This window comes from Sphaeramia orbicularis, chromosome 5, assembly GCF_902148855.1.
Source record: "Sphaeramia orbicularis chromosome 5, fSphaOr1.1, whole genome shotgun sequence".
Lineage (NCBI taxonomy): Eukaryota > Metazoa > Chordata > Actinopteri > Kurtiformes > Apogonidae > Sphaeramia > Sphaeramia orbicularis.
The window spans coordinates 28,821,413-28,843,361 of record NC_043961.1 but is presented as its reverse complement, the minus strand read 5'-3'; the positions used below and the strand labels follow the sequence as shown (position 1 = coordinate 28,843,361).

Below are 21,949 nucleotides of genomic sequence, written 5' to 3'. Positions count from 1 at the left end.
CATTGTGAGAAAATCTGACACATTAACAGTAATTAGTTGGTTTCTCTGGTAATTAACTTGCAAAATGAACTCAAATGTGCTTCATTACAGTTTCTGAGAAGAGGTAATCCTTGATTACAGTGGGGTTACATCTTAATATATTCTCTGTCTGGTCTACAATATACTTTATCTATGCTCTACACTAAGTATATGTTTGTCTAACCTATGCTCACATTCTCATATTAAGTTTTTTGTTAAAAAATATTACAAGTTCATAGTCACAATACTCTGACTTCTGTCACAATATTATGACTGTTATTCTCAAAAATTTTATTTTATTCGTGTAATATACTGTAATGATTTCATTCTCCTAATGTCATCATTTTTTCTCAACTATTACAACTTTATTCTTAAAATATTGGATTTAATTTCCCTTCTTTGTTTCCCTAATACTCTGCTGTACTAACACTAACACAGGACCCAGTTTAAAAGATTAGTTAGTACAGTAAAAAAGGGAACCCAATACAATGAATTACAATCTATGACATATTAAAATAACTTTTAATTACATGTCAAAAGCAACCTTGCCAACACTGCATTAAGAAAAACAGAAGTAAAAGCTTTATGAGCACCTATAGAGAATATTGACTATATGAGATAATCTGAAGCTCTACCATAAAGTCTGTGCGCTTCTTGTGCCGACTGAGAAGAGGATTGGGTTTCCCTGCAACTCCATCCCGATGCCTCCGGCTCGATATATGCTGAAACATAAAATAAAAATGAGCACACACTGGGTTTCACATGAAATAAATTAACCCCAGGTGTTTTTGTGTGTTTCTCACCTGTTTAAGCTGCAGCTCTGAGTTGACTCTGACGTTGCAGATCTCACAGTGGAAGGTGCGTTCCTGAGTGTTAGGGTCAGAGGTCAGCTCCCCTCCCTGGTCCGGACTGGGTTTAGGACCCAGACGTGGGTACGCTTTAATAGGTCCCAGTCCACTCCGAGCCTCCAGAATCGTTTTGTGTTTGGTACCTAAGGATGTCAAAAGGAAAGGCGTAGTTTCATGAGGAGACTAGAAGCACTCGGAGAGCGCAGACCTCCGCCAAGGCTGATCAGTGGCCCCCCCCCGTGGGCCCCCCCACCCCCGATCACCACCAAAATTTAATCATTTCTTCCTTATCCCATTTCCAACAAACCCTGAAAATTTCATCAAAATCTGTCCATAACTTTTTGAGTTATGTTGCACACTAACAGACAGACCAACAGACAGACAGACAGACAAACAGACCCTGGCAAAAACATAACCTCCTTGGCGGAGGTAATTAGTAGAAGGCATGTTACTGTTTTTGGATCTAAAAAGCTGGGAATGTTTCCATCTCAAACATTAAGAAGAAATGTTGAACTGCAGCTTTGAATGCACCACTGTGCACCACTGTTAAACTGCTGCACTGTAGGATCATGGATTCTGTATACATACAGATGTAGACTTACTAAGTATACTAATTATTCACACTGTCCCCCAATTCCCTTAAAATCCATGAAAAAATTCCAGCATGTGTCCACATGTATTGTGTGTAAAGTGTATGATGTCTTATACTTGTGCTTTGCATTATCATCTTCTTCTGTCAAGATTTATGGCGCCGGTGATGCGGCAGCCTGTTACGTCTTGCTGTTGTTGTAACGAAGCAATGTCCTTTCTTGTAAAGGATCAATAAAGTATCTATCCTATCCTATCCTATCCTATCCCTATCCTATCCTATAGGGCTAACTAAATCTAAAACTACAAAATGAGGTAAGACCATCCTCAGCCACATTATAAGAATAAATAAAATGCTCAGCAGTGAATAGTAATAATTTGACTTTAGAAACTTCAGTGACCTTAAATGTGGTTAAACTCCTGTGTTCTCTTTCACCCACATTGAAAATTGGGGACTCTAATTCTGCAAATACAGTATTGTTAATTTCTAAAGTTTATCAAGTTGACACAAAAATATTTAATCCCTCTACACCTCTAAAAATCCACTTTGTGCACCAGTGGTTTCAGGTTTCCACACCACACTTAAGTTGCACAGTAGGACAGGACAGGCTCCTACATTTTAGCCATTTCACAAATTTAGTTGGTCCATTTGCCTGTTAAAGTTCATATTTCTGGTGAAGGCAGAGTTTGAGTGTGAACCTCTGCACAGACCTTATTCTGCACAGATGACAGTGACTGAACATTACAAATATACATGTTTTTGAGGGGAGGGGTACTTCAGATTAGGCTAGGTTACGGTTGCTTATCTCATATTAGTGGGAGAACGTGTTATGAGTGAGTCAACCCACTCATCCTAGGCAGTTTTTATTAACCTGCAGATCTGACCACTAAGTGGCAGTAATGCACTTTAGGAATCGCTCTCAAGAGCTATGCGTCAGGTTTACTGAGGAATTAAGAGGTGATTTGGGGATCGTGTCTGTGAAAATAACAACAGTGTATTTATCTTATTTGTAATGAAGATAAAATGACTGTCAGAAATTTATGCTGAAACACAGTTCAATTATGTATTTAAGAAATGAAAGATGCATGGACAAACCAATGCAGACACCACTGAGTGGCAGTAATGCATGTGAGATGCAGTATAAATGCAGAATTCCCTCACCAGAGCAATGCGTCAGATGCTTCTTCTCTGTATAAAGCTGCTTGTAAAGGCGCAACTGATTTCATCCTCTGTGGCTTTATGTACTTCTGAATATATATATATAACTCTGAGTTTTTTTACCCCATGGTTTGAAGGGCAAAGAGTGTCCAAAATTGTATAAATTCTAAATCCCCTTGAGGCAAATTTGTGATGTGTGATATTGGCTGAAATAAATAAAAATAACATGACTCTGATGTAACTGTACCTTTGTTATGGGCCTCCAGTTGTGAGAGGGAATTAACTGCTACTTTGCACAGGGAGCAGTAGAGAAGCTTCTTGGCTTTCTCCTCCTCTGACTCTCCGGAAGACGGACTAGGTGCCGGGGATGGGGTGTCAGGTAGCCCAGCCGCCGCTGGATCTGCAGAGGGGGTACTGAGGGCCACGGAGGGCGAGGGGGAGGAGGGCAGAGGTGTGCTGACCGAGGGCAGGAGGGGACATTCTGCATCCGCTGAGCTCAGTGTGGGTGTCGGAAGGCGGGTGGGAGTCAGAGGTGACTCATTAGAGCTGGGAGAGGATTGGGTGTCATCTGTAACCAGCGCAAAGTTTTCAGGTTAGTGAATAATTTGTGACACAAGCAACAGAGATGATGATGATGATGATGATGATGATGATGATGATGATATGAAAGTGTGGCAGTAATGATGCTGCTTTTCCAGCTCTGGTGCTTGAGCTTCTGCCCCGGTGAGGTCGAACACACAGCTGTGACAGACCATCTGGACCTGCCAGCAGATCTGCTCTGCCTATAGTGTGACCTGTGAGCTAAACGAGGCTAAGGAAACACTGGACCTACATTTATACCACTCCTGCCTTTTCTCAGTATTTAACCAGTCCTCAATAAAACCTCAATGAAACTTACTGAATAGTAAAAAAAAAAAAAAAAAAAAAAAAAAATGCTGAATGTGAAAAATAAGTTGCATATTAGGCTATTTAATCTACTAACAGAAGTAAACTCGAGATAATTAATCACATACACAATTGGAGATGACAATTTCTGAACTTAACAGTATTACTTTTACTTTAACTCTTTTAGATGATAATCATTTTAAACAGCAACATAAAAACTGCTGTCAGACTATACAACACTACAGTGTAACCCTGTCCTGTTTGTGTCCCATCTGTACTGTCTGACTTTTGCAATTTCCTCTCAGTTGTAAATATGTATATAGTCTATGTATTTTTTTATTACTATTATTATTTTTTATCTTCTATTGTTTGCTTTGTTGTATTTGTCTTGTTTTTTGCACCTTTATGCATGTACACTTTTTTCTTGCACTTTATTCTGTTGCTGCCTTGAGGATTTCATTTCCCTGTTGTGGGATCAATAACGTGTAATTTAATCTAACCTAATCTAATCAAATCTAATCCAATTCTACAATTCTATTGTAATAATTGTATAATAAAGACAAATAATAGAACACTGGAGGAAATGCATACAAAAAATGCTTTAGAGATGGACAAATTCAGATTTTGAGAAACTAAGGCAACATGGTAAAATAATTTAAACATTAAATGCCAAAAAAAAGAACATAAATAGTCATATCATCTTGTCAAAATGAACATATTGTTTCAGAAGGTAGGTGTTCACCTCTGTTTCTACTAAGACATTCCTGGATGTAAGATGGACCAGTGTCTGTTTAAGCCATGAGAAATTAAAGTTAGGAATGTAGATGGATATCTTGAAGGATAAAAAGAGTATTTTAATCATTGTATAAGTCAAGAACATAACTTCTACAGTTGAAATTACTCAATCCATGAAGCTGGCGTTGCATTCCTCAGGTGACACCAGGGCACTATCTCTCTCTACATAATTTCTGTCCCATCACCTCACACAACAAGTGTGTAATATCATATGTCACAGGTGATGCTCACCCTGCTTATTAGGATCAGGCTCTGGGCTGGATGGCGACGGGCCGGGTGGGGAGGGTGATGCAGTCGTGGGAGGGGGCTGTTTGTCTCCATCTTGGAGACGAGCAGTCTTGGTTGTCTCGATTCCCTTCACTCGCCGAGCATGGCGGTTCCCCTTGTAATGGGCCTCAGCCTGGCTCTACAAAAAACATAAAACATATGAAAGCTTTACACTGGATATCAAGAATATTTTTTTTTTTTCATTTTTTAAGTAAAATATTGAATTTTGTTCACATGCTAGTTATTTTATATCCCTTTTTTCTTGTCAATCAGGGGTAAATGTGTCATTTACAAGCCCCATATATACCTAAATCCCAGTAAATAGTATGCACTACACTTCCAGCTTCCTGTTTTTTGGTGCAGTACAGCATGCAGTACTCAGCTGACGGTTTGTGGGTCTGATGTACTGATGAGCCTGTCAGAGAAGATTAGCCTTCAGAATATTCTCCCCTTCCTTCAGTACCAGTGTAATCACTTCACTGGCCTGCTGAGCTGATGATCATTATTGAGTGGTGGGATTATCTAAAACATGCTGTTTAGTGACAAGTGACAGTTGATGCTCAGTATTGGGGAGAGAAAGTAGAGCCAATCAACAAGACTCTGCATCCATGTCATGAGTGTAAGATCCTGCTTAAGAGGATCCATTAGACTCTGAATATGAAGAGGTATGGAAGCTGCTGTGAGAGCAGGTTCACCATTTGGGTTGCACTTTACCATAATTTTAGTTATATCAGTTTTGTCACTTTGAAGTGACAAAAATGGATTGAATGGTGTTGAAAGTGAAATCAGAATGCCATTTCAAGTCTAGTTGTGATGTTAACATATATGAGAGGTTTACCACTGTGTGGCTATGAGAACTGTTGTAGTTACAGACAATTAGACAAAACCCCTGTTTATACACAAATTATTCTTTGTATGATCAGATCACAAGTGGACCATAATAGAAACAAGTATAAACAATCACCAACACACTTATTATTATTACTTATTACACTTCATTTCTCCTACCAGTATTTTATGGCACATGCCAGGCTGACAGTGTAATTGAAAAAACTATTCTCAATATCTTGCCTGATAACATAAGGCTAAAAGAACTTTCAAAAATACATTAAAACCAGTATATAGCTGAACCAAACAGACACACTAAAATGTACTAGGATGGAGCAAAAGAGAAATATTCTCAAAAGACAGAATGATTAAAAAAATAAAAATGATGTATGCTATGTAAATAAGTGACTAGTGATAAACCACTGTACAGGTCAGGAAGAAGTAGGGGGAAAACTGCTCCATGCATACAGTGTGAGTAGAAAAAAGATGGAGAAGATAGGAAGGTGATGAAATGAAGGTTGGGCCATGCTGTGAAGAAGTCCAATGGCTTTGGATGGGTATGACAGTTCTACACATTCTCAATCCAAATTTGTCTCATACTGACACTTGGCCAGGGCGTCACATTTCGACACAAAGTGTACCCATAAAGTGTCAGTTTTCATGCATGAGCTCATCTAAAATAATATTTGTCTACAAATGCCACGCTTACGGTTTGGTTTCATTATGGCTCAAAAACTACTTCAAAAAGGTTATAAAAAGGGTCAAGTTAGGGTTAGGAAAGAAACTTTGTTGTTCCATTATAACCATCACAACAACCTCCCACTTAAGTTTTTGCCTCTTTGGCTACCTGTCACCTGCCATATGTCATCACTGTCTGATGTATAAGAACACTGACTTCTACCTGGTACTGAAAACAGATGCTGAGGTCTCAAGTGTCAGTATATGATGGCTTCAGAATGAGAACAGGCCCGACAATCAAATCGTCAACTAAAATTTCATCAGTTACTGCCCTAGTAAGGCTGTAACTGGAAAATACACCATCACTGCAGGTTGTGGTGTTTAGTTCAGTTACTACACCAGAACCTCAAAAATGGAGACCTGATGTATGATCTTGACATCTGGAATAACCTGCATATATATCTGTTCTTGGAACATGTTGTTTCGAGTGTGTGTGAAATAAATCTGGCGTGTGTCTGGTGACAGACATAATAACTGTACCTTCTGAACTTCTACAGAACTGTCGTAGGCAGTAATACAATCTGAACACAAGTGGTGAGATGGACTCTGTGGAGACACATGATGGACACAGGTGTGAACGATGATGTGTCTGTTGGTCCACAGGGACTAAGATATGATTAGCATTAGACCAAGATTCTCATCAATTAAAATCTCTGGACTCCTGTCCAGTCTGTCATGCTACACCACATCTAACATCTCTATCTGCACAGCCGTACGTTATTACAGAAATCCACTCTACTTTCTGTACCAGGAGGATCTGGCAGAAAAGATACAGGACCAGGAAACTGTTCCAGATACACATGTGCATGCTCATATCAAATGAAATCAAAAGCACCAAGTGAGGTGTTGAGGCACAAATATAGTTCCTGTGCAGTAATACAAGACAGTGTGTGTGACTGTATGTGCATGTGTATGCACAAGCATCGACCTGCAGGGATTAAATGGGTTTCTTTGAGTCAATATCCAGGCTGAGAGACCTGCGTAAGACGCGAGACAGGTACATGTTAGGGGCACAGCAGGGTGGGATGCTTCCCAGAGCCAAAGAGACCACTGGGACGTGTGGGATGCCTCTTTAAGCCGCAGGTATTAACTGCCAATGATAGTTACACATATAACCCTCATCCTGATTGGTGATGACAGAAAGGCAGATATAGCTCTGCCAGTGTAACACAACTCCTCTGGCTGCTGCTCCCCAAAGCCCTGCAATTAGACAAGGAGCTGAATCCCTACAAGTCCTCGAACAACTGACAGCAGAGAGCACAGAAGAGAGAAACACTCAATGCTCCTTCTGTTGCACTGCTTCCCCCTCTCTGCAACTCCAAATTGTTTTCAGACAGCTTGAGCTGTGATACTTTTGCTTTTCCGGTGACCTTCAGTGTCAGCCCCTAAAAAAATCAATGAAGGTCTGCTATCAATCCAAGCAGAAACAACTTGACATCCTCGAAAGTGGAGGTAAGAAAGTACAGCGGAAGAGACAAAAGGATATAAAGGGGATTTAGGCAACACATCATTGGAGCTGAGAGAAAAAGTAAATATTTATTAAAAAAAACCTAAAGAATACAAGGCATGGAAGGTGATTTGTAGTGTAAGAGGCTGCGAAAGGACCTATGGAAAGGCAGATTAAGATGAATGAAGGAGCAGAGATGGGATTTAAGAGAGAGAAAATGAGAGCAAGTGAATGTCCCTGAAATCCTTTTTCTCTCTAAGCAGGATGTGCTTTGATGTTTTATCTATAAAGCGACAAAGGCACAGAAAGCAGAGAGAGCTGGTCTAGCAGCCAAATCTGCTGTACAGAGTGAAGGCAGCAGCGACAGGAAGAGGGGGTGGGAAGAAGCTGGAGAGGTGGAGAGGAGAAGAAGAAACAGATGATACAGTATACCCCACAGAGGGAGACGCAGAAACATGAAAACTGGAGGAAAACATGGTGGGCAAACTAAGTTTTCAAGCTTAGACAGGAGCAGTAAATGAACCATGGTTTCAGACTGGTCCTGTGGAGATGCAGAGAGAGAGAGGTGTCCAGTATGGTACTGCAGTGGTGACGATGGCTAATGCAGCATGGTGTGACGTCAGCCTTGCAGCAGAGGGGCTGAACAGTGGAAGGCTAATCTGTCCTCTTTGGTCTAAAATGAATTGCATCGTTACAATTACAACATGTGGAGCTATATTGTTGCAGCAGCGAGAAGCACCTGCTTGTGCAAGGCCACCATCAATCAGTCTGTCTACTCCACTTTGTGCATGCCGCCACAGATTAGGATTTCCATTTAACACTCTTCAAAACAAGTGGTTTTAATAAACACTCTGGTAGCTAATGACCTGAAGAAGACTTGATGAAAAATAATGAGTGTTTGTCTGCCTGTAAACCTGTGTGCAGCGCAGACAGCAGGAGTAAGCCAAGTGCAGTACTGTAAGCAGAGTGTTCCTTCATTATTAAAGAATGTCCACCGTGCTTTGAGCTCCCAGTCTCTCAGGTTACTGTGGAAAGTGCTGTAGAGCTGCAGCAGAGCAGATGCACTCCACGGCTCACAAGTGAAACAGCAGGCAGGGCAAACAGGTGGCTGGGTGTGAGACATCTCACTGCCAGGGTTATTAAAGTTAACAAAAAAGACTCCAATTAAAACAACCAGAAGACAATTTAGTTAAATAAAATGAATTAAAATTAAATAAATCAGTTTCAAAAACACAAAAATAACACAAAAACTATGAAATGGCCTTGGAGGTCTAGTCAGGTTTGTTTTCATATTAGACATAAATGTTCGGTGTGTGAGTGTTTGGTTTGTCTGTCCTGGAGTCTGGAAAGTAATGTTTTTCACTGCCAAAAGAAAAAAAATGAAGCACAATAAAGCATTTTAAAGGTTGCAAAATGTAAACAGTCTACACTGTGAACATATAAAGGTAAAACTGCCACAATATCATGCAGTATACAACTATATAAAATAGAGGCAATAGGCATATTTCTTCTTTTTTGCTACAATCAAAACATTTTACACAAAGGTTAATTAAACATTACTACTGCACAAGGACAAAATACCCAAACTAGAAAGAATATTCTAAAATCTAACCACACTGTTGATGCCTGTACATAGAGCTCATATGTTTAATTGTGGTCCACATGTGGGATTATATTACATGAGTTATTATGGTAATGTACCATAACACTGGATGCCACCTGCTATCAAACAAAAGATGAAGAAGAAGCCTGTTCTAGAGCTTCATGAATGTAAATGCTCATTTTACATCAATGAAAACACAACAGCTCTCATTTTCAAACATTATACATTAACATAAAAATAATTAAAAACTTTATATCCTGTTACACATCCTTAATCTTACACATTGTCATTTGTTTTTTAATTATCAAGCTCTTTTATGGGCCACACAATGTTAATGGTTTATTATGAGTAAAAATAAAATGGGCATATGGAAATTATATGGATTCCACAAGGACATGTAAATCATATTTTATGCTATGCTTTCTTTCATCCTATTGTTTGATTTTCAACATCTAAATCTGGGTTTCCTCAATATACTTGCAGTATAACTACATGAAAACTAAATTATAACTGGTCCGTTCCTCAAAATTAACCTAAAACATTTATTATACTTGCAGAGTAAAATGAACTGAAATTTAACTGAGAACAAAAACCTAATTGAACAACTTAACAAAAATGAAAATCAGTGAAACTTCCAGCTCTTAAATAAGTCACTGCTCACTGTTTGTCATAAGTCGTGCACATAAACACACATTTTCATTCAGTGTAGACACATGCAGTATGGAAATGTGAACACACCGTAGTAAATAAAAGCCCCACTCATGTCGACCATGTGAGAACATGCAGGTCTGAGCAGAGGAAATATCAGGGTGGATATAATTAAGTGGCCCCTCACAGAGAGAACAGGGCAGCGTTGCACAAGTTTCAGATGACTCCCTGCCTGTGTCCTTTACACATCACTGCATTTAGAGTACAAATATTTAGCGCTTCATCGTTGAAATGTATTTATATTTTTAGCCAGACTTTTTGTTTGATTTCTGCATGTCGTAATATTTAGGTTAGAGGTTACAGTGTAGAACATAAACACTGGGTTTTCTCCATCCATACAGTATTGATGAGGTAACACCGCCTGGATATTTAATTGCACTGTAAAACAAATTTGGCTCATTAAACAGTGGAAGAATTGAATGTGAGCTGCCTTCCTGGGGGAATATTTGCAAGGTCGTGCATATTTTTTGTTGATACAGTAAATGTACAGAGATGCTGCTGATTATGAGTTGTTTGTTTGCTCTAAATATATTTTTTAATTTCACAATGAGATCGTCTCAGACCATCAAACCAAACACATCCATCATGCCATCCAGTAGCTTGTTTTCAGCGTCCACATTATGAGTTATTTGTTTTTCATTTTGACTTAACAGAACAGCCTCTTAAACGGGGACACGCAGCTCATTCTTCTAGTGTTTCTTAACTTGTGTCCTCTTTTATTTCAGTCCCTTTGTCTCATGTTGGTACTGTATCGTCTGTCAAGACTGAAATGCAGAAAATGGACAAGCTTATGTTGTTTATCCTCCTGCTTCATGTCATTCTCCTCAAGAGGAAACTTTTCTTGTTTTAGTACAAGGCTACTCTTAGGATGGGTTAATTGTCTTTTTCAGCTCATTTCATACCACTAATATGATATAAGCCTGGCAATAATTTAATTATACTCATACACTATATGAAAGAAAAAAGAACAAGCACGAACTGGCAATGAACACTGGAACATGGAACTAGAAATTGCATTGAATTTATGCTTTGTAAACAGAAATTGCACAGACTAGATTAGACCGTAATAATAATCGATGTACACTAAATATATTACTAAAATATGAGATAAAGATGTTATTAGATGAGTTTCAGTCAAATCTGAAATGGGTGTAAATTATGTGGAAATAATGATGGAAATATGACACGTCTGTACATTCTATCCAGCTGTTTTAATACAGCTGAATGGAGACAATTATCTCCATCAGCTTAAATAATTGTGATAAGGGAATGGAATATGTTATGTAATAACTGTAATGGGCCTAAAGCTATCACCTGTGTTTTCTAATCCAGTGACAAAAATTATGCTGGACAGTCGTATTGTAAATTATTATTTTTCTCCAGGCAAAAACAGGAGCCAAAATACTGTTCTCAGCTGCTGCAACTAGACATCATTCATCAGCCAACTTTGTTTTAGATCAAAATGTACATTTTTTTTCTAAGTGCAAGTTTAGTAAAGTTTTCCTAAATTACGTTTCTGTTCACTCATTGACAACAAGGACAAATATATTTTTGCCTTTGTTAATTAATTGGAATAATTTTGTATTTAAAAAAAAAAATATAAATCTGTTTCTTTCTGCTTTTTGTACCTCTGAGTTGAAGCGTATTTGACAAACATTGCAGGAGATGATTGGCCGCTTTGTCTTCACTATGGGTGGCCCAAAGGTGTGTGTCATCACAGCTTTCTGGACAGGATCCATCTGCAGAGACAGAATCCAGAGGTCACATCAAAGATTCAGAAACACAGGAGGAGCACAATGTTTCCCTGAACTGCAGTGCATTTAAATGGGAACTTAAAGTCCTGGTGGATGACAGAGAAACGTGTCAGAGAAAAAGTGCAGGTGAATGACAGGGGAGATGCCTGGGGAAGAGAAAGCCAGAAGAAAAAAAAAGGAATTGAAGAGCGAGTAGTGATTGATGTGGACAGGAGGGTGTGTGTTTTCTCAGCAGCAGCTGGTGCTGCTGTCTGTGCCTGAATTCTTGGGTGCTGTTCAAATGCTTTAATTCATGCTGGGGTTGAAAGGCCTAATTACAGCTTTGGTATCACCAAAAACCTGAGCTTGTGGACTACAAAATATGTGACTTTTTCCGTTTAATTTTTCTTGGACAACATACCACTAACTTAGATGGAACCATGGCTCATTTGTACATAATAACTTGGAAAATGATGATTAGATGAAATACAACCCACAAATTTGAGATAGAACTCAAACTGTTTAAACACTTGGTAAATATATTAATTAAACATGGTTTAATTTTTGATTGCACAGTATTAATTACTGTCATTACTACGCTGCCAACATTGACTTTATTCTACTGGCAAGTATAAGGATAAAAATGAAGAATAAATACGACAAAACATTATTGTCACTGTCAGACGGAAACCTCATGTCATTATTATTTATCGTTCAGCCTCTGGGTTTCAACCACTGAGAAGTATTTACCAAACCTCCTAACTTGGTTTTACAGATAGAAAGTTTCCCCCAGACAGCAACAATATTAAATTTAGCAACAAAATTGAACCAGTAAAGGACTAAATTTAATGGAGAAACAATACATTTTGAAGTAAAATAGTTATGGGAAAAAAAATCACAGGGAATGACAGAAATATCCATAGCCATACAATCACTCATTCTTTTGTGGATGACTCAATGGACTCGTGTGAGCTCCGTGACCCATTGGCAGGGTTCAATAACCACAGCGCTGGGTGTTGCCCTCATTAGGAAGCCAAAAGTACACTGCGGTTTTACTCAGCCTCTCATCTCTCTTAGACTGAGTGTATGCTGCCAAATGAGAGGCTGTTTACACTCTCAAGCTCCAGTCACCAGGGGAAATAGTTTAATTGGTCTGAAAACTTAAACCCTGTTTGAATGCATTGTTAGGAATATTTATAGACTTTAGCCTGATTTTTTTTTTCTCCTGTCGCTAACTCGCCTCTCTCCTTTTTTGTGTTTTCCATGAGGAGACCTGTGATGTCTTTAGATTTGTTTGTTTACAGTAGTACATTTGTCTGCATGTGGGCGAAGGCTTGACAGCTTTGGTGTATATATGCGTGTATGTAGGCTTTGTGCGTACAGTCAAGTAGATAAAAACAAGAAACCCTCACCCTAGGTTTACCTTTAATTGTTGGCTATCACAGACCAACATGATTCCCTATCACTGTGTGTCTCTCTTTAACCACCCACTGTTTTCTCTGGGTTTTGCACATTTTTCCTTTGACTCATAACTTCATTAACATATTAGACTTTTCTGGTTCTTCATTCAAACCTAAACAATAGGTGATTTCCATTCAGTTGTTTTTACACCCATTTTCACATTACACATATAAAAAAAAACTTGAGTGAAATTAGATTTGAAAAGATGTCAAAATGTGGCATATGCTGAGGAGACAACATTCACTGAAAATTTTTAATTACTTGTTTTCTGCTCCACTCAGACAGTTTGTAAACATAAGAACAGCCTTCTACAATTTTACAAAAGGTGCAGCCAGAGGGGACTGCATAGCTCCACTGAGAAAAAGTACATTTGGTCAGGCCTCATTTGCAGTTACAGCTGCACATGAGTGGAACTCTATTCCTGTGGCAATCAGAGAACTGACATCGTATAATGAGTTCAAAATAAAAAACTGGTACATTAATAATTGGAGCTGCCTACATTAGAATTTTTTTTAGTCCTGTCTCTGTTGTATTTTTTAATATGTCTAAGTTCTAAGTGTATTTTAATATTTTTTTTTTTACATACTTTGTCTGATGTGTTATTAATTTTGTATTGCAAAACTTGTATTATACTTGTCTGTGTTTGGGTATTTTAAATTGTATTTTTATAACCTTGTGCTACCTTTTAGGGTGACAATTCAACATCTATTAAGGGACTGCAGATGAAAAATAGCCATTATACTAACTCTGGTGCATTTACAGCAATGTGAATGAATGCACAATGTCCCAGTTAAATAAACCAATAAATAAATAATTAAAATTTAAAAAAAAAACCATAAATGACTAATTTCATGGAAACAGCAACAAAACAGCACCATAAAGAAAGAAATGGAGACAAATGTTGGTGAGAAAAAGGTTTGTTGACCTGTTGCAAAGTCTGAGAAGTTAGTAGAAGAATTTGAAACGTTATATGATCCAGCTCAGTGGATCAGTTCAGGGGACAGAAGCTAAACCCAGCGTCTTCTTACCTCTCACATCTATCAGCTCCTAAATCGGTAGCTTAGGTTGTATGTTATAGTATAAAATGTCTTAAACCATGATGATGATAATGAAGAATCTACTTTTAATATTGAACAAAGAGTAGTGAATAGGAACTGTGCACACTTAGGTTTCCTTCAGCTGATTTTCTATAAATTCTGTTAAAATTTGCCATATATTTGGATGGAATCCCACCATGGGACACTTCACAGTTGTACCAGTAATGTACACTGACTTAAATATTTTTGCAGCTCCTGTCTTAAATATTCAGTCTCATTTCAGCCAGATGATCCTCATCTATGTTGTTATGTGGTCTTTCTGTCAGCAGGATTACACAAAAACTACTGCAACAGTTTTCATGAAACTTGATAGCAGGGTCGGGCATGGGCCATCAATGAGCTCCCTAAATATTGGAGTGGATCCATAAAAGAGGGCAGAGGCTGGAATTGGATGTGGATCCACATGAGAAGATCTACAATTAACAAAATGACCATTTTATGCAACTTCAAGCACTGAAAAGTGAAACCAAATGCAAAAGTGTACAAATCTGCAGTAAATGACCAAACTGGAACTGAAAAAATAGGACCAATGGCCCTGTAGCTTACCGGCCAAATTAAAAGCTTTGCGAAATGTATCCAGATGCCATTTATTATCATCCAGTTATGTGTATTTATTATATTACAGAAATAGGCCATGTTTTGGTCATATTCCAATCAGAACTGTAAAAAATTCAAATTCTAACTTGATATCATTGATACTAAGGGATTTATTGGATCAATCCACTTCCTATCTCTTATAATGGGAAAATTTTTCAAAGTCGCACCAAATCCAGATTCAGATCCGGATTGAAATAATTTCACTAACTTTTGTTGACATCATCATAAAGAAGCTGTATACTAAGATTGAAGTTAATCGGAATTGTAGTTTCGGAGAAGAAGACGATTGAAATTTTTGTAACGGATGACAGACGCCGCATGACAACAATAGCTTATGGCCTGTCGGCCGGAAAGCTAAAACTGGAATGGTACCACAAACAGTTTTTTTCTGTGTGATCATTTATTTCCCTCTTCGTGATGACTGTAAAGGGGGGAATTTTCATACAACCCAACCGTTCAGATTATCTGACATCAAAAAGTTATACGCAATTAAAGGAGTGTTTGCCGTGATTGACAGGTGTGTGCTACTGCCATGTTGTCTGGCTGCTGAGTCAGACATTCAGAGCTTTTGTTTATTGAATTAAATGTATTTTTCAGCCTGACAGGGAGCTCTGCCAAAGTTGTGTTAAAGGAATTACACTAACAAGACCATCACAATATTTTGTCATGAAATTTACCAGTACTTAATTGCAATAATCAGTGTGACTTAGCTGCATTAGCTGATGTTAGCATTAATTCATATTGAATTATATGGTCTGTCAGCTAGCATGCTAATTAGGTCAGGAAGCTGTAATTAGTGTGTGTTTATATATTTCACGACTTTAACATTACATTATCAAACACAACTGTACATGTTAGCATTCATTAAGTAGCAGAAATGACTTGATATCATTTATTATTACTGTGTTAGTCTATGAGGAGGATGTTATCTCTAGGTTTCATTCCTCATTGTTCTCTATCCACTTGTTTCTATAAAACTAAAAAGCTGATGGCCATGTCACACATATCAGAGTTTCAAAATTACAGCTCACAAATCTGACGTCCCGGAGCATTGAGGTTTAGCAACAGATAAGGCTAGTCTGTCACATAGCCACGCACATGCATTATTTATTCTTCAGTACTGTTGAAACTAAAGGTAAAAATGACCAAACTCACCTAAAATGTCACTATTCTTCCCCATCACAGCTAAGAAATCCACTCAGCTGAACCAAAAGGAGGAGAACACTGCGACCTGACACCACTGGCTCATATTCCCCAGTGTAACCCATGTAGTTCGACAAATGTCAGGAGTTATAGATGCATGGTTTTAGGTAATAATATATTCATCTGAAAGAAGTGAGTTTTTCCTCTGTTTTGATATAATGACCTCTGAATTTACTCTGAGCTTTAGTTCTTTTAAGGGTTAATATAACAAGTTACATTTCTTCCACTACCATTGGTGAAAAGAAGTCTTATATCAGCAAATGTTGACCCATACCAATGTCCAGCTGATAGCTTTCACAAAGTAGTCTTGAGACATTAAAATAACGACAAGTGCTCACCTTTGTAACACAGATTTTAGTATTTCTTTCTCATTTCTTTCTCATTTTTGTTTGTGTGGTTGTAGTTGTGCAGATCTACCAGGATTCAATATGAGGACATCCTCTTCCTGTGTCATGAAAAAGTAAGACACAGCTGTACAGGTCGGTGTATATCAAATTACACAGATATCAATATTATAACAATATATTTATATATTTATATATTTTAACTAATATGAAAAACACTTCGAATTGCCAACAAGTGCACCTGCTGGTAGTATGGAAATGATATTTGATACAGACATCCCAGACATGTTCTCAATGAATATAATCATCCACTTCACACGTTGTTTTCTCTTTGCAGGAGGCAATGAAAAGAATAACATTACTCTCTGGGGCATGATTACCAAATAATAAATGACTATTGCCATCCATAAATACTATCAAAACATCTTAACATAATGGAAAAATTCAAACTTTAAAGTATTTGCTTCTTTCTGTACAGCGTGACTGACACAGAGACTAATAACATGTGCATTAAACTTCTGCCTCACAAAGAAATTATTTTCCCCTGGTGTGTCACAAATCAACAGGAGCTCATTCTCTCCTTCTGCCCACACAATGTTTCACTGTGCAGCATATGTCTCAGTTCAAGTAGGTAAGACCTGCAGTACAACACTCCCCTGACAATTCTAGTGTCTGGAAGTCATTTGTAAACCAAATGAGACAGATCTGAATGGCTGAATTATTTAAATAAGTCTGTAATGCTGAAACAAATTGGAATATACTGTGTACTGTAACTGTTGTTGGTCTGTTCAGTCCCTATACAACCTTTAAAACCAGCAGGCTGAGGGTGGATTATGTTCTGTGGAGCATGTTTATTATTGCTTGGGACTTTTTTTGGGTCTACAAGTAAAATTCTGTCCAGTAAAAATTGCAAAACCTTACCAAGTTTGAATCACTAGTAAAAAAAAAAATTAAGTCAAAATGCTGGTTGGCTTCAAAATATGAAATTCTGAGAATGAATAAGAGAATAGGTTTTACTAAAAGGAATGTTTGTCTCAGAGACCCAGATCTACTTCAATAAAATGTCTGCAAATGACAATACATTCACTTTTCAGGTTCTTTCTAGTGGAAGATAAATCAAAATCTAAATAAATCTATTGTGTAAATGTACATAAACCATTGAAAACATCAGCTAACCGGCACTTTTGTCATTTGTTTTTCAATTCATCTTATTTATTTAGGTAAGATTTTGCACATTTAATCTCTGTGACAGATAATTTTTAAACATTGCAAAACCTGTGTTAATAGTGGATTTTTAACAGCTATAGTTATTGATTAATTTTGACAGTAATAACTATAGGTTGGAACAAGAAAAAGCTGATATCCATTTCACTGCCTGAGCTCATCAACCCTCCCCCAAATGTTTTAATGCTGAACCCAGAATGTGCATGTCTGATAATTAACTATCTTTGGCTGAACTGACCATCGAACTAATTATGGGAGTAATTTCTATCTTTTAGCTATTATGTTCACTTGAAGGCAGTCTTCCCATCCTGGTTTTAGAAAATGCAACAGTGCCAATTCCTGCTGATGCCAGTTTGTAAAATGTCCTTTTGGTGTTATGTATTTGTGGTCTCTAACTTAAGATTTTGTGCGTACAAATCTTAAGTTGAATTCACTTATTATTTCATTAATTTAGCATAGCATAAATCTCCTAAAAGCCACAAAAAAGAAGAAAAATTCAGTTGTCTGTAAAACTGTGCAAATCTTGAATGATAATCCCTCACAATATTTTTATTAAATATTTAAATGTAGTAAAAATGACTCTCACTGTGTATAATGCAGTAGCCTTTATAAAACAATTATTTAATCTGTCTTTTTCTATGTCTGCCAAAACTACCCCAGCAGACTCATGTCAAGCCACAGCTTTCTAGTCCCAACTGTGATCCAGAGTTGTTTAGGTTTTATTGTGCAGACAAAAAGTGATTTGGATTGTGGTGCCCTGGCATTAGTGGCCTCGCACAAGGCCCTTGATGAAGCAGGATGACTCATAAACTTGCACAAGGGTCATTTTGCCTGAGCTCATGCAGATGAGTTGAATGGTAATGTTTGTGTGTGTGTGTGTGTGTGTGTGTGTGTGTGTGTGTGTGTGTGTGTGTGTGTGTCCGTGGCGCATGTGCATCCGTGTTTGTCGCCACGCTGACCTTCACATGAAACCCAATCTTGAAATGAGAAGGAGGCACTGAAAATGCTGACTGTAGAGAACACAGCCTCTGCCTCTTATACAATTGATTAGCTGTAAGTCATTTTATTGCGGTAAAACACTCGCCTGGGCATTTTCTCAATTATGCTGAAACTCACTCTGCTGAATAAAAAGTAAACAGCTGTCACCTTATCATTTTAGATTATACCATATAAATTCTCAGCACTTTATCACTTGTCTTTGCCCAGGAGGCGACACTCCCAAACCACAGCTGAATACCAACACTGTCCGCAGTTAAGTGAAACAAGATGATATCAAACCCCAAACGCTGTGGGAGCACTGTGACGGTGTGGAGACAGGTACATCTGTGAGCACTCACTGTGTTAAAGTTGTGGAAGAGGCTGATGCCGGCTGGATGGGGAGACTCCAACGGGAACTGGAGGAAGGGCTTCATGTCCAGTGGGGGTGGGATGACAGGCGGGCTCCTGAGGAAGGCAGGGACCGGCCCTGCTCGGTTTACACTTCCTGTACAAGACACACAAATTAGAAATTAAAACACTAATGATGTGAGAGAGTAGGACTAGGCAACACAGTACGTCTGGATTTGATTAACTTAGGTTTGTGTTTTTTTAAATAATGTGAAAATGACTGCACAGTTAGGGTTTGTTGACCACATATAACCTACTATGTTAGTCAGTATTAAGGTATGGGAAGTATTCAGGGCCCTCCGACAGCCAGAACCGGATACTTCTGGATGATTTAAGTATAGCTTAAAGAATCAAGAAAACAATATACCTGCAATGTGAGTGATTCTAAATTTGCATTGAAATTGTTGGGAGACTTGCCTTTTATTAATCTTGAATATTTATTTGTGCATAAATATGATTTCTTTGCATAGTTATTGAGATTATTAAAATTACTGGCAGTATGATGTGTGTTAGATGAGCTTTGAGTGGATGTATAGGCTGATGTGTGTTGTGTAGATGTCATGTATTGAATCTTACTGTGAGTATGAATGTTGCAGATGTATTAATGTAAAGTAAAAAATATTTGATTCGATTTGATTATGACTCAGTTGTTAGTTATTCCAATGTACAATTCTCAGTATATCTTAATGTTTCATTTCCTCATTTTTATATATTACTACAAATGGCTTGTTTTTCATCAGTCAACACAAGTCATCAGATAAATCTAACCTCCCTTTTTTAAGTAAGTGCTTTCAAAAATTGGCCAACAGCAGCTTGAAATACATTATAAACAGATGCATCTTACATGAGGTGGTAGAAGTGAGAATATGCAGAGCTCTTACAATTCTAACCTCATGATTCACTTATGACGTCTGTATCTGCACTTTTAATGAATGGGAACCACAGGAAAGGAAGCTACACACAGGAAAAGATAAACAAACTTTCCCTAAAGCTGAGCATCGTATAAGAAAAAGTGCTTTCACTAAAATAAGTTTTAACTGAACCTGACCTTATATTTATATCTTTCCTGCTTAAATAAATCCAATCTGGTTCCTCCTCTAAATCTCATCCCTCATCTTCCGCATCATTTTCTGGTGTTGAGCCTCCTTCTCCTCCCACTCTTCTCCTCTCTCCTGCATCTCCTGCCTGCGTCTCCCTCCCCAGTAGCTCAGCAGCGGTGAATGCCTGCTCTTGAGGAGTCTTCTGTGATGGGCAGGAGGGCTAAGCTCCTTAAGCCTCGCAGCTGGGGTGCCGCAGATATCCGCCTTTTCTCCGTTTCTCCTCTGTCTCTCTCTAACCGAGCGCCGTTTTCTGTCCCCATTTCATGGTTTCTTATTCTGTCTGCCTGCCTCTGTATCCCCCATCTGTACTTCCTCTCCTCACCCCAGTACCACTCCTTCTATCTGTTTTGTTCCTGCTTCTCCTCATCCTCTATCTGCTTTGCTTTCTCTATTTCACTTCTACTTCCTGTAGCCTACTTATTCTTCTCTTCAATGTAAAACCAGCAGGGCGCTTCAGGCCCTATGCAGAGAGAATTTCTATAATCTTTTCACTTGAGATTATATGTAATTGTCATCCTTTTATTATAGCTTTTGCTCTGCGATGACTATTCAACAATGTTGTTTCATTTGAAAAGAAAACTGGTCACTTGTCAAAACCAGCAAAGAAAAGCTATTTTAGTAGCAGCAGAGGAGGCTCCTTTCACTGACAGCAGGGGAGACATAAAGGATGTGCTGTCAGGATCAGAAATAGATGGAGGGGAAAGTCTTTCCTTTCCTTCTGGCATTCCTCCTCAGACTGTTACAATCCTTGGGAAGATGTGGCAGCTGAAGCTCAGCTGCAGCTATTGTCATTTGCGTGCAGCTGCTTTCTCATATGCTGCATAGCAGGGAGGGAGTCTGGAAGGTGGAAGTGAAATAAGATATAAAACTGGAGGTCACGGTTAAAATGTCCTTCAGACATGCCATGAATCCCACAGCTCACATGGCGGTCATAATCACCTCTGTAAACCAACCACAGAAAGATTTGTGCAGAATGAAAAACCATCGGTAATAACACACCTTAGGTCAAAAGCTAAACATGAAGGAATGAGTGAACCCATAACACCAGATGCCATGGCAGAGAGAATAAATGCAAAGAAAAGTTTCTATTTACGTTTCTATGAATGAAAAATTTATAATCCTGAGTTTAAAAATCTAAATAGTAGTCGACATAACAATCATATTATATCTTTTTCTGTAGACATACATTAAAAAAAACACAACTCTATAGGCTATAGTTGTTTTTTTTAAACATTAGGGAAAGGAGGTTGTACTGAACATTTTCAGACACTGAGTTAATATTACTGTATGTTTGAAAGGGAAACTTCAGCTGTGGATTTTATGCAAATCTCTTTTCAATGTGCACAAATATGTATTTGGATGCTCATTACAGGTTAAGGGTTTTAGGGACTAATATCATGTGATCAGCAATGAAAGAGACTGTTAACTGATATTCAGAATTGATTGTATCTGTGGGAAAATGAAAATGTAGTCATGGAATTCTTTTTAGTAACTTCATCACAAAGCCTCTTTTTAGATGACTGTCACATCACATAAAGAAATTTCAATTCAATAACATTTTAGCAATATTTTCTGTTTTCCATGAACTGATGGCATTACGAATAATAAGTATCAGAAAATAAATATATGTAATTTTCTCATTTTAGGCTCTTACTCAGGGCATAACCTGATGATAGTGCTGTCGGGGGGACATCACTCAATACCTGAGGGTGATCACAGATAGAGTGGCTCCTGCAACCAAAGTGGCACATTTTAAAATTCATCCTAATTGGTTATTGGAAAATCATGCTGAATAATGGATATGATAATGAACCAATAATCACTTGACCGCTAATTTTGAATGTATGTATTTTTCAGCACAAAGATTTGGTTCTTTAAATTATGTAGCTTATGTGATTTTAATCGTTTTAGAAGATGAGG

General features: G+C 38.0%; 1 protein-coding gene across 2 annotated transcripts in view; it reads right to left on the bottom strand.

The window, feature by feature from the left end:
* Positions 1-21,949, bottom strand: part of LOC115419304 (zinc finger protein 385A-like) — a 37,296-nt gene that overhangs the window by 1,611 nt on the left and 13,736 nt on the right. For both annotated transcript variants that reach the window (XM_030134003.1, XM_030134004.1), the window contains exons 2-7: positions 18,881-19,026; positions 11,513-11,623; positions 4,525-4,699; positions 2,861-3,181; positions 822-1,009; positions 654-740 (exon numbers count right to left, since the gene is read on the bottom strand). In XM_030134003.1, the coding sequence (XP_029989863.1) occupies positions 654-740; positions 822-1,009; positions 2,861-3,181; positions 4,525-4,699; positions 11,513-11,623; positions 18,881-19,026 (1,028 nt within the window). The remainder of the gene's footprint in view (positions 1-653; positions 741-821; positions 1,010-2,860; positions 3,182-4,524; positions 4,700-11,512; positions 11,624-18,880; positions 19,027-21,949) is intronic.